The following is a 12,765-nucleotide window of genomic DNA, read 5'->3' as shown; positions in this document are numbered from 1 at the left end:
CAGCGGCAATAGCAGTGGAATATGTCAGACTAAGAGGAGCCTGATATGTCATGGACCTCTATACCCCACGCTGGACACATCCCTATCCCCTGACTAAACAGCCAGATATGTCATGGACTTCTATACCCCACCCTGGACATGTCCACCACCCCCAAACTCCCCCCCCCATCCCCCTATCATTTTACCATTTGCTTTGGCAATGCTAACATGTACTTACTCCCGCCAATAAAGGTCATTTGAATTGGTGGGGGGAGGGAGAGAGATGAATCTGTTCTGCCCCAGCACCTGTCTGCTCATACTGTAAAATACAGTCTTATTAGTAGTGGTTAATATTTCTTACTTCCCCATCCACACAGCGTAGCTCTCTGGGAGTTTCTGCACAAAAATGATAGATCGTCCTGTATTGACATCAATGGCTCCATAGCACCCCGACTCTGTCACTCCAAAAGCCCAGTGAAAGAAGGACTCCTGAGGGTTAAATTAGGAAAAGCCAACATTGATATCACCAAGTCACATTTAATACCTGTATACATATATATTGTCCAATGTATATACATATATATTGCATAAGAGTTTGACTATGATCACACTACAGTTAATGGATCCTTAAGGCTTTAATATTTTAGATTGCAAGAGCAATACTACTGGGTTCTGTCGAAAATAGCAGAACCCACATGAACCCTTCAAAGTCAAGGACTTGTTGATAAGCTGTGCAAAGGTGTTTAATATTTAATTATACGTTATGGCGCCACATGGTGCTCAAAGTGTACATCAATGTGCACGTCCCCTTACAGAACTGAGTGTTGGTGGTCGCACATGCTCAGTTACGCTCGGTACGGCCAGGTTTCAGCATAGACATCCCCTATTATGTGCAGAGTAGCCAAGAGTAATCACTTTATGACAGCTTTTTAGGAAAGCAGTGCACTGCCGTGCATGCCAGTATAACAGAAGGTTGCTTCTACGTCAGCTTCCAGAGTGGGAAGGAGATTGATTCGACATAGGTCTCGCCTACAGCAGTACAGAGGGAGACATGGAACAATAAAATGTTGTACAGACGCACTATATATTAAATTAAAACAGCTGTTAACAAGATTATTGGTATGAAAATTATCATGTAATTAACCATAACTACCCTATAAGAACACTCACCTGACGGAAGAGGATGCCGGTGTCTGTGCAGTATCTATTGGTCTCCTCCCCGCCTTGTAATACAACGATGGCGTCTTTGGGGACATCAGGGTTGTTTCTCAGTCTGTCGCAGAGACGTTTTCTGTTCAGGGCAAATAGAGCAGCTGGCACTCTCAGCGTTTCATTCCCCAGCCAATACGACGGTCTAAGGGAGGACAACAAAGTGATGCGGATGAATATTCCAGATTAATTAATGGAAATTAAGAAACAGTCATCATTTTGGAAATTAGTGCAATGGATTCAGTGTGACACGGAGAATTCAGTACATACACATCAAGAGGGAGGCATTTTTTACATAAGATGGCATATAGGAAAAAGGGAGGAGAGTGATTCCATTCACATGAATGAATGCACAAGTGATAACATATGAAGTATGCTGGGAAATCAAATGCAGCAGAGTACAGGCTTTAATGGCAGTCTGTACTCTGCACCCCAATATCCATAAGCCTTTGGGGGCTGGACCATTTCAATCCTATTAGTTCAATGGATCTGAGGGCACCAAAAGGGCTGAACAGGGGCATGAGCTATGATCCGATTTGGAAGGTTAATAAACAGATTAACAATTTACGGTAATCGAAAAGGAAAATAATCCTCTTACATTTCATTTATAAATCCTGAGATCAGCTGATAACTACTCTGCCTCCAGGCGTGGCACACGATCAGACAGACCGGGAAATCCAACCGGAAGGGCGTAGCACCATGCATAAGTGATTAATCCCCTTAAACTACATAAAATGAAAAAAAAATCCATACCTAATCTGCATCTCTGCCCCCATCCCGCAGAGTCACACTTACAAGAAGCTGAGATTTAGAAAGCTGTTTGTTGGGAGTCCTACACTGTGGAGCTACGTTCACTGAGCTACAGGGTCCACCATAGGGCTACATTCCCATGATGAGCTTGCACCATTTCTGCACCTATTAATTAAATTGGATTACTTGCATTTTTATCGCATTTTTTTGCTTCTTTTTGGTGTGTCACGCTTTAAATAAAACTCCTTTCTTTTTGATACTTCCTGGTATTTGGCTTTGACAAAACTTTATTGACATACTTACGTGTGGATTCCATGCGTTTTTCATGCGGAAATGCACTAACGGCGCGTGGGCACTTTTTACCTAATTCAAATCTATGGCTGAAATCTAAAGTCAGTGTACCCTCAAGAGAAATTGACTTGCTGCGGATTTGAAACGACAACCACGGGCCAGTAATCACTGTGTAAAATAAAAGCATGGTGGGCAGGAGAATTCAATAAATCCCATCCACTTTGCTGGAACTGTAAAGCTGTGTGCACACGCTGCGGATTCACCCAGGGCTGTGGAGTCGGTAAGCCAAACCTACGACTCCGACTCATCAATTTCCCTTACACCGACTCCAACTCCGACTCCACGACTCCGACTCCCACACATATTGCTTATATTTAAGTGAAAAATTTATTGGAGTACAATGTGAACATCAGACATTTAATCATTTTTATGATCCAATAATCAAGATATTTAGATAGAACAGAATATATATTTATTGGAATACCACTTTAGAACACAAAAAAACTGTAATAAATTGTAAATATGTAATACACTATGTAATATCGATTACATATATACAGTACAGACCAAAAGTTTGGACACACCTTCTCATTCAAAGAGTTTTCTTTTATTTCATGACTATGAAAATTGTAGATTCACTCTGAAGGCATCAAAACTATGAATTAGCACATGTGGAATTATATAATTAACAAAAAAGTGTGAAACAACTGAAAATATGTCTTATATTCTAGGTTCTTCAAAGAAGCCACCTTCTGCTTTGATTACTGCTTTGCACACTCTTGGAATTCTCTTGATGAGCTTCAAGAGGTAGTCACCGGAAATGGTCTTCCAACAGTCTTGAAGGAGTTCCCAGAGATGCTTAGCACTTGTTGGCCCTTTTGCCTTCACTCTGCGGTCCAGCTCTCCCCAAACCATCTCGATAGGGTTTAGGTCTGGTGACTGTGGAGGCCAGGTCATCTGCGTAGCACCCCATCACTCCCCTTCTTGGTCAAATAGCCCTTACACAGCCTGGAGGTGTGTTTGGGGTCATTGTCCTGTTGAAAAATAAATGATGGTCCAACTAAACGCAAACCGGATGGAATAGCATGCCGCTGCAAGATGCTGTGGTAGCCATGCTGGTTCAGTATGCCTTCAATTTTGAATAAATCCCCAACAGTGTCACCAGCAAAGCCCCCCCACACCATCACACCTCCTCCTCCATGCTTCACGGTGGGAACCAGGCATGTAGAGTCCATCCGTTCACCTTTTCTGCGTCGCACAAAGACACGGTGGTTGGAACCAAAGATCTCAAATTTGGACTCATCAAACCAAAGCACAGATTTACACTGGTCTAATGTCAATTCCTTATGTTCTTTAGCCCAAACAAGTCTCTTCTGCTTGTGGCCTGTCCTTAGCAGTGGTTTCCTAGCAGCTTAATATTATACCATGAAGGCCTGCTGCGCAAAGTCTCCTCTTAACAGTTGTTGGAGATGTGTCTGCTGCTAGAACTCTGTGTGGCACTGACCTGGTCTCTAATCTGAGCTGCTGTTAACCTGCGATTTCTGAGGCTGGTGACTCGGATGAACTTCTCCTCCGCAGCAGAGGTGACTCTTGGTCTTCCTTTCCTGGGGCGGTCCTCATGTGAGCCAGTTTCTTTGTAGCGCTTGATGGTTTTTGCCACTGCACTTGGGGACACTTTCAAAGTTTTCCCAATTTTTCGGACTGACTGACCTTCATTTCTTAAAGTAATGATGGCCATTCGTTTTTCTTTACTTAGCTGCTTTTTTCTTGCCATAATACAAATTCTAACAGTCTATTCAGTAGGACTATCAGCTGTGTATCCACCAGACTTCTGCACAACACAACTGATGGTCCCAACCCCATTTATAAGGCAAGAAATCCCACTTATTAAACCTGACAGGGCACACCTGTGAAGTGAAAACCATTTCCGGTGACTACCTCTTGAAGCTCATCAAGAGAATGCCAAGAGTGTGCAAAGCAGTAATCAAGCAAAAGGTGGATACTTTGAAGAACCTAGAATATAAGACACACAGTATTTTCAGTTGCTTCACACTTTTTTGTTAATTACATAATTCCACATGTGTTAATTCATACTTTTGATGACTTCAGAGTGAATCTACAATTTTCATAGTAATGAAAACTCTTTGAATGAGGTGTGTCCAAACTTTTGGTCTGTACTGTGTGTGTGTATATACATATAAATAAAATATAACACTGACTTATCTCAGCTAAGACAAAGCCTAGATCCTCAGGCTACATTCACACCATGGGCGTAGCCAGGATCAAACCTGGGGCTGGCAGAACCTCATACTGTTCCGCAGAACCTCATACTGCACACCTCAGCTGCTGCAGAACCTCATACTGCACACCCTTACACTTGAAAATAAAGCCTGCACCTTAAGAAGATGTGTTGGTGATGAATGCATTCTATTTATTCCAACTATCAATTGATGTTGATGTGTTACTGAAGACGAGCAATGCCTGTCCTGGGCGTCCTTTTGGGTAGCTATGGCCGGTTTCACATTAGCGCTTTTTAAGCGCACGCACGGCCGGGGGTAGCTCTGCCCCCGAGCCGGCTCTCTGCCCGGCGTGCCCGCCCCTTGCTTGTAGCGCCGCCTACTAGCGGACAGCGGCGCCTGTGATCGGCGCACCCTATCTTTAGCATAGGGTGCGCAGATCGTGCGCAGGCCGTGCGCTAGTTGCGCTTTGACCTGCGCTGCGCACTTTTGACGGTGCGCCGTGCGCGCCAAAATCCGAAAAGTTTGATTTTGGCGCGCACGGCGCACCGTCAAAAGTGCGCAGCGCAGGTCAAAGCGCAACTAGCGCACGGCCTGCGCACGATCTGCGCACCCTATGCTAAAGATAGGGTGCACCGATCGCAGGCGCCGCTGTCCGCTAGTAGGCGGCGCTACAAGCAAGGGGCGGGCACGCCGGGCAGAGAGCCGGCTCGGGGGCGGAGCTACCCCCGGCCGTGCGTGCGCTTAAAAAGCGCTAATGTGAAACCGGCCTATGAGGTTTACCTTACTGGTGCTAAAAAAAAAAAGTGTTAGTCTGTGTACTACCTGGTTTTCATTCTTTTTGGTACAGATATGGATAAATGGATAGATAGAGCAGATTTCTAATCTGCTTTTGCTATTGAAAACATTATCTATACCTGAAGTAATATCTTACTGTTATTTTTGTACATTAATCTGTACCGCACTATTACGATATAAAAACATTGCTGTTAATTTTTATGAAAAATTTAATAAAGCTATTTTAAAAATGAAAACATTATCTATGAGCTAAAAAACCTTTCAGGTGATGCAGTTTTTTAAAAAGCTGATCAGCTTTTGCAGCTGAAAGACGTATCTTCAAAAAACGCAGGAAAAACGCTGTGTGTGAATGTAGCCTTAGATCAGTAATATAACAGCCATTTATAGGACATTTCATAACTTTCCCAAATTCCTATGAAAAAAAATATTTAGCACATCCTGCATTGAATTACTGTACCCAATTTATTATATATTTTAGGAGTTGGTCCATTTTATACCGACTCCAACTCCGACTCCACCAAAATGAGCACCGACTCCGACTCCACAGCCCTGGATTCACCTGCGGATTTTTCTGTGCAGATACGCAGGTAAAACCGCAGGTTAAGTGACCTGCGGTTTATGTGCGGATTTGCCTGCGGTTTTCCTCTGCGGTTTGACACCTGGAAAATGGAACAGGTGTCAAACCGCAGCGGAATCCGCAGAAAGAACTGACATGCTGTGGTTTTAAAACCGCAGGAAAACCGCATGAAAATATCGGATTTGAAATCCCATTGAATAACATGGTACTGTACACTGTCTGCGGAACTGCTGCGGATCCGCACAGCCAAATCCACTGCAGATCCGCAGCAGAACCCGCAGCGTGTGCACATACCCTAAGGGTGTGTGCACATGCTGCGCATTCTGCTGCGGAATTTTCCGCGTGGATTTTACAAAATCCGCAGGTCAAAAGATCTGCTGTTTATCTGCGGATTAGCCTGCGGTTTGACACCTGGACAATGGAGTAGGTGTAAAACCGCTGCGGATTCCGCATAAAGAAGTGACATGATGCGGTTTTGAAACTGCAGAAAATTCCGCACAGTGTGCACTGCGGTTTTTGTTTTCCATTGATTATAATGGTACTGTACACCGCAGCAGAAACTGCTGAGGATCCACAGGACCAAATCCACAGCTGAATCCGCAGTGTGTGCACACACCCTTAGACGTTGCGTTCTGTCTGTAGTAAAAAAAAAAAAAATAAGCTGTGTCAAAAACACACGAAAAGCTCATTGTCGGAATGTAGAATAGAGGTAAACGTACTCTACATTGTACGTACCTCTGCAAGCAGCAACTTGGATCTCAGCTTCCTTAAAGGGGTTTTCCACTACTGTGATATGGATTACCTATCTTTAAAATAGGTCACCAATATCATGGAGGTCCGACACTCACAAATAGTTAGCAACTCTGGCAGTGTACAGATAGGAACAGCAGCAGTCAGTGATCTCAATCAGTCAACACAATCAATCCTGACCTCAGAGACAAATAACGAGGGATCTAATGATTTGTGGGAAGAGACCTTTAGCTATATAAAGTTGGAAGAAAAGCGCGGTTTTCCCTCTGGAGGACTTGGCTTGTCGATCCATACCAATCTAATACAAAGGGTATGACCATTAGGACCTCTAATGAAATCCCCACTTTGACCAACTTGAACCCCAAACTAAAGGCAAGTTTCCATGGTGCAAAAATACAGAGAATTTTCTTCTGTGTTTTACAGCGTAAGCATAACGAAAAAGATGTATTAAAATCTCATGGAGATGCTGCTGAACAGCGCAGAGTAAATTGACCAAAGCTGAGGGTTTATGATTTGAAAAGTGTCAATTTATTCTGCGAATTTTGGTTGCAAAATTCACTTTTTTTTGCAATACAAAGGGATAAAACATGCTCCCAATGTCTGCAGCGATAAAGCCCTGTGTGGATACCGGAGAGGTCCGTAGAGGAGATGCTACGTAGAAACATCCAGGCAGCAAAAAAAAAGGGTGAAAATGCTGAGAAATATACATTGAGGAATTGTTCCTTCTGCAATTATCTTGTAGTGGACGTTGAATCGACACTTTCTGCGATGTGGTCCCGTCCGCAGTCACGCAGAGGTCAAGTCTCTGGCTTCATTAAAGGAACGCAGTGCTCCCTGCCGTGAAATGTACGAACATTACAAACCGCGCAGAAGTTGCAGACTTGTGCTTTTTATACAGGTCGCGTCAGTGTGGGTTACACAAGTGTCCATATAGCACGAGGTGCATTATCTATGCGAGGGTCGCTCAGGGACACAAATGTCTTACGTGATGTTTCATACTGAATCTTGTCACTAAGGATACTGGGACAGCCCCCCTGGATCTACTTTGCTGCATAATGAGCAGATTTGTCATAAATCATTTTTCATTAGTGTTTCTTTAAGTAATTCTTAAAAATAAAGAAATGAGATAAAATAACTTGGGGTCAGCAAAATGCGATTAGCAGAGAATTACTACAGCAGCTGTAGAAAAAAGCCAGCATCTTTATGGAGGAGCGGAGACGTCTTAATGCTCGCGCAGCACAATTCAGGCAATAAAGGCGGCACATTGGCATTTTCCACATTTATTGATTTGCTCAAAGTAATTCAATTAGTCACTTATTGAAAAAAACATCCCTATCACTTCTGCTGCCGCCGAGAAGAATCAGCAGCGGCGATTCACCGCACACTGAAGAAGACATTGGTCTAAGCTGCACTGTACGAGGAGAGACAGAAACTATACATTAGGGAATTGTTCTCTATGCACTTGTCTAATGATACAGCCCCAGCAGCCGGCGGAGATTGCTGCGAATTGTAGTTGTGTACCCACTAACAAGTAACAGCTGACATTGCAATGCTGGGAATTGTAGTTCTCATGCAGATGTTGGTGCACAGTGGAAATTGAGTTTTAATAGCAAATAACTGTTGTGGCTCCACAATAGCTATCAGGTCATGCTGGGAGTTGTGACCCCACGAGAGCTCTCAAGACATGCTGGGAGTTGTGGCTCCACAAGAGATCACAGGACATGCTGGGAGCTGTGGCCCCACAAGAGCTCGCAGGACATGCTGGGAGTTGTGGCCCCACAAGAGATCACAGGACATGCTGGGAGCTGTGGCCCCACAAGAGCTCGCAGGACATGCTGGGAGTTGTGGCCCCACAAGAGATCGCAGGACATGCTGGAAGTTGTGGCCCCACAAGAGATCACAGGACGTGCTGGGAGTTGTGGCCCCACGAGAGCTCGCAGAACATGCTGGGAGTTGTGGCCCCACAAGAGCTCGCAGGACATGCTGGGAGTTGTGGCCCCACAAGAGCTCGCAGGACATGCTGGGAGTTGTGGCCCCACAAGAGCTCGCAGGACATGCTGGGAGTTGTGGCCCCACAAGAGCTCGCAGGACATGCTGGGAGTTGTGGCCCCACAAGAGCTCGCAGGACATGCTGGGAGTTGTGGCCCCACAAGAGCTCGCAGGACATGCTGGGAGTTGTGGCCCCACGAGATCTCGCAGAACATGCTGGGAGTTGTGGCTCCACAAGAGCTCGCAGGACATACTGGGAGTTGTGGCCCCACGAGAGCCCGCAGGACATGCTGGGAGTTGTGGGCCCACAAGAGCTCGCAAGACATGCTGGGAGTTGTGGCCCCACAAGAGCTCGCAAGACATGCTGGGAGTTGTGGCCCCACAAGAGCTCGCAGAACATGCTGGGAGTTGTGGCTCCACAAGAGCTCGCAGAACATGCTGGGAGTTGTGGCTCCACAAGAGCTCGCAGAACATGCTGGGAGTTGTGGCTCCACAAGAGCTCGCAGAACATGCTGGGAGTTGTGGCTCCACAAGAGCTCGCAGAACATGCTGGGAGTTGTGGCTCCACAAGAGCTCGCAGAACATGCTGGGAGTTGTGGCTCCACGAGAGCTCGCAGGACATACTGGGAGTTGTGGCCCCACGAGAGCTCGCAGGAAATGCTGGAAGTTGTGGCCCCACAAGAGCCCGCAGGACATGCTGGGAGTTGTGGCCCCACAAGAGCTCGCAGGAAATGCTGGAAGTTGTGGCCCCACAAGAGCCCGCAGGACATGCTGGGAGTTGTGGCCCCACAAGAGCTCGCAGGAATTGCTGGAAGTTGTGGCCCCACAAGAGCCCGCAGGACATGCTGGGAGTTGTGGCTCCACGAGAGCTCGCAGGACATACTGGGAGTTGTGGCCCCACGAGAGCTCGCAGGAAATGCTGGAAGTTGTGGCCCCACAAGAGCCCGCAGGACATGCTGGGAGTTGTGGCCCCACAAGAGCTCGCAGGAAATGCTGGAAGTTGTGGCCCCACAAGAGCCCGCAGGACATGCTGGGAGTTGTGGCCCCACAAGAGCTCGCAGGAAATGCTGGAAGTTGTGGCTCCACAAGAGCTCGCAGGACATACTGGGAGTTGTGGCCCCACGAGAGCTCGCAGGAAATGCTGGAAGTTGTGGCCCCACAAGAGCCCGCAGGACATGCTGGGAGTTGTGGCCCCACAAGAGCTCGCAGGAAATGCTGGAAGTTGTGGCCCCACAAGAGCCCGCAGGACATGCTGGGAGTTGTGGCCCCACAAGAGCTCGCAGGAAATGCTGGAAGTTGTGGCCCCACAAGAGCCCGCAGGACATGCTGGGAGTTGTGGCCCCACAAGAGCTCGCAGGAAATGCTGGGAGTTGTGGCCCCACAAGAGCTCGCAGGAAATGCTGGAAGTTGTGGCCCCACAAGAGCTCGCAGGACATGCTGGAAGTTGTGGCCCCACGAGAGCCCGCAGGACATGCTGGGAGTTGTGGCCCCACAAGAGCTCGCAGGAAATGCTGGGAGTTGTGGCCCCACAAGAGCGAGCAGGAAATGCTGGAAGTTGTGGCCCCACGAGAGCTCGCAGAACATGCTGGGAGTTGTGGCTCCACGAGAGCTCGCAGAACATGCTGGGAGTTGTGGCTCCACGAGAGCGCGCAGGACATGCTGGGAGTTGTGGCCCCACGAGAGCTCGCAGGACATGCTGGGAGTTGTGGCTCCACAAGAGCTCGCAGGACATGCTGGGAGTTGTCGCCCCACAAGAGCTCACAGGACATACTGGGAGTTGTGGCCCCACAAGAGCTCGCAGGAAATGCTGGAAGTTGTGGCTCCACAAGAGCTCGCAGGACATGCTGGGAGTTGTGGCTCCACAAGAGCTCGCAGGACATGCTGGGAGTTGTGGCCCCACAAGAGCTCGCAGGACATGCTGGGAGTTGTGGCCCCACAAGAGCTTGCAGGAAATGCTGGAAGTTGTGGCTCCACAAGAGCTCGCAGGACATGCTGGGAGTTGTGGCCCCACAAGAGCTCACAGGACATACTGGGAGTTGTGGCTCCACAAGAGCTCGCAGGACATACTGGAAGTTGTGGCTCCACAAGAGCTCGCAGGACATGCTGGGAGTTGTGGCTCCACAAGAGCTCGCAGGACATGCTGGGAGTTGTGGCCCCACAAGAGCTCGCAGGACATACTGGGAGTTGTGGCCCCACAAGAGCTTGCAGGAAATGCTGGGAGTTGCAGTTGTTCCAGTATTAGAAGCTCTACCACAAATTGACGCCTTTCATCAATTCCTCTTTATGGTCTGTATGACGACACTTTGTGGTCCGGTCTCCAGTAAACACAAGTAAACAAATGGGGACACGGTCTGTACAGGGGACACCATGGCTGCGTTAGAGGGGAGCGCCGTAACGGGAGAGGTGGGGAAGCGTCCGTGACAGGGAAATGGGGGGGGGCAGCGTCCGTGCAGAGGAAATGGGCCGAGAAAATTGGGGGGCAGCGTCCGTGCTGGGGAAGTGGGAGGCAGCGTCCGTGCTGGGGAAGTGGGAGGCAGCGTCCGTGCTGGGGAAGTGGGAGGCAGGTGCATACAGAGGGGTGATCTCGGACGATTAACCCTCCGCTCGCTATCTCCTCTCACTACAATCTCATCTCAAAGTTCACTTCTCCGCCGTTCGCTGACTCTGCAGGAACATAACAGCCTTCCTGCAGGAAAGCGCCCGACACCTTTCTCCCCCGGCCGCAAACAGACACATATTCAGGGGGTAATGGGCCTGGGACAGTGTGCGGCTTCCATCAAACAGCCCCTCATATCTCAGCTTCCTGTAAGTATGAGCCCAGACAGGTAGTCCATACCATATACAGAAGGACTACAAGGACCAGCAGGCCTGCAGGAGGAAGGGACACCGCCTGTAATATCATGTGGGACTTCAAGTCCCAGCATACACAGCAGTATGACTACCAGCAGGCAACATACTAGTGCTGAAGCACTATAAGTCCCAGCACACAGTTTCTGCTGAACCAGCGGGCAGGGACTGTGGGTTTTCTCACTCTAATGTTCTGCAGAAATAAAAATAAGTGTCGCTAAAATAGCTGCGACATTTCTCTCACACGACACCAGACACAGACACTCACCCCTCAGCTGCTGCCATGACGCCGTCCGGACTTTGTAACGTGACCTGACAGTGTCACATGACCACATCAGCTGAGCGCTCACACAGAGGGGGCGGAGCCGTGAGGGCCAAGCCTCGCTTCTGCTGTCTCCTAGCAACTGTCCCTGAACACCACTGGTCATGGAAATGGTGCCCAGACCCAGTGCTGGCGGCCTGGCGCGCTGTTCCTCCAGTGCAGGAGGCTCAGTGACAGGCACCAGGAATTAACTTATATTTGCCTTGGTTTTAAAAGTAAAACTTAAAATTGGTAAAAGTAATAATTAGCTAGAATGCTGGTACAGTGGTGATTGGCAGCAGCGGTGCTGCGCTGTTTGTCTAGTGCAGCCATTAAATTGCAATTTTCATACAAGTCACTTTACGAAAATAAACCTCGAAGCACAATTGTCACTTTTCTCTTGTAAATTCGGTTTACTTGCAGAATTTACTAACTTTCTGCGGTTTACAATAAACTAATCAACCAAGAACAATGTAAGAAGCTCAATACAAGCTATATAACAAGATGTTTCTCCAAATTCAGCACAAAATACCACTTTTCCTGACTTCTGCAGCGCATTTAGTACTTGTACAGCACCTCCTGGCTGTTATGACCTGCTGCCCCTCCGACTGTTATGACCTGCTGCCCCTCTGACTGTTATGACCTGCTGCTCCTCTGACTGTTATGACTCCCTGCCCCTCTGACTGTTATGACTCCCTGCCTCTCTGGCTATTGTGACCTGCTGCCCCTCTGACTGTTACGACCTGCTGTCCCTCTGGCTGTTATGACCTCCTGCTCCTCTGACTGTTATGACCTGCTGCCCCCCTGGCTATTGTGACCTGCTGCCCCCCTGACTGTTATGACCTGCTGACCCTCTGGCTGTTATGACCTCCTGCTCCTCTGACTGTTATGACCTGCTGCCCCTCTGACTGTTATGACCTGCTGCCACTCTGGCTGTTATGACCTCCTGCCCCTCTGACTGTTATGACCTGCTGCCCCTCTGGCTATTGTGACCTGCTGCCCCTCTGACTGTTATGACCTGCTGCCCCTCTGACTGT

The 12,765-nt window shown here is 48.1% G+C and overlaps 1 protein-coding gene across 1 annotated transcript; it reads right to left on the bottom strand.

Moving 5' to 3' along the window:
- Positions 1 to 320: 320 nt before the first annotated feature.
- Positions 321 to 11,836, bottom strand: LOC141097848 (xaa-Pro dipeptidase-like). The gene is made up of 3 exons (XM_073585324.1): positions 11,696 to 11,836; positions 1,150 to 1,333; positions 321 to 468 (listed from the first exon to the last, which is right to left on the bottom strand). The coding sequence occupies exons 1-3, from the start codon at positions 11,710 to 11,712 to the stop codon at positions 337 to 339; spliced, it is 333 nt and encodes a 110-aa protein (XP_073441425.1). The 5' UTR covers positions 11,713 to 11,836; the 3' UTR covers positions 321 to 336.
- Between the last annotated feature and the right edge of the window lie 929 nt (positions 11,837 to 12,765).

Source organism: Dendrobates tinctorius, unplaced genomic scaffold (genome assembly GCF_039654945.1).
Source record: "Dendrobates tinctorius isolate UK_male_01 unplaced genomic scaffold, ASM3965494v1 ptg000009l, whole genome shotgun sequence".
In the NCBI taxonomy this organism is placed as follows: Eukaryota; Metazoa; Chordata; class Amphibia; order Anura; family Dendrobatidae; genus Dendrobates; species Dendrobates tinctorius.
The sequence above is the reverse complement of the archived record's forward strand: the minus strand, read 5'-3'. Positions and strand labels throughout refer to the sequence as shown.

Coding starts and splice junctions, on each gene's coding strand:
- LOC141097848 (XM_073585324.1), bottom strand. Junction 469..1,149: donor CCGGCATCCTCTTCCGTCAG/GTGAGTGTTCTT, acceptor TTTAACCCTCAG/GAGTCCTTCTTTCACTGGGC.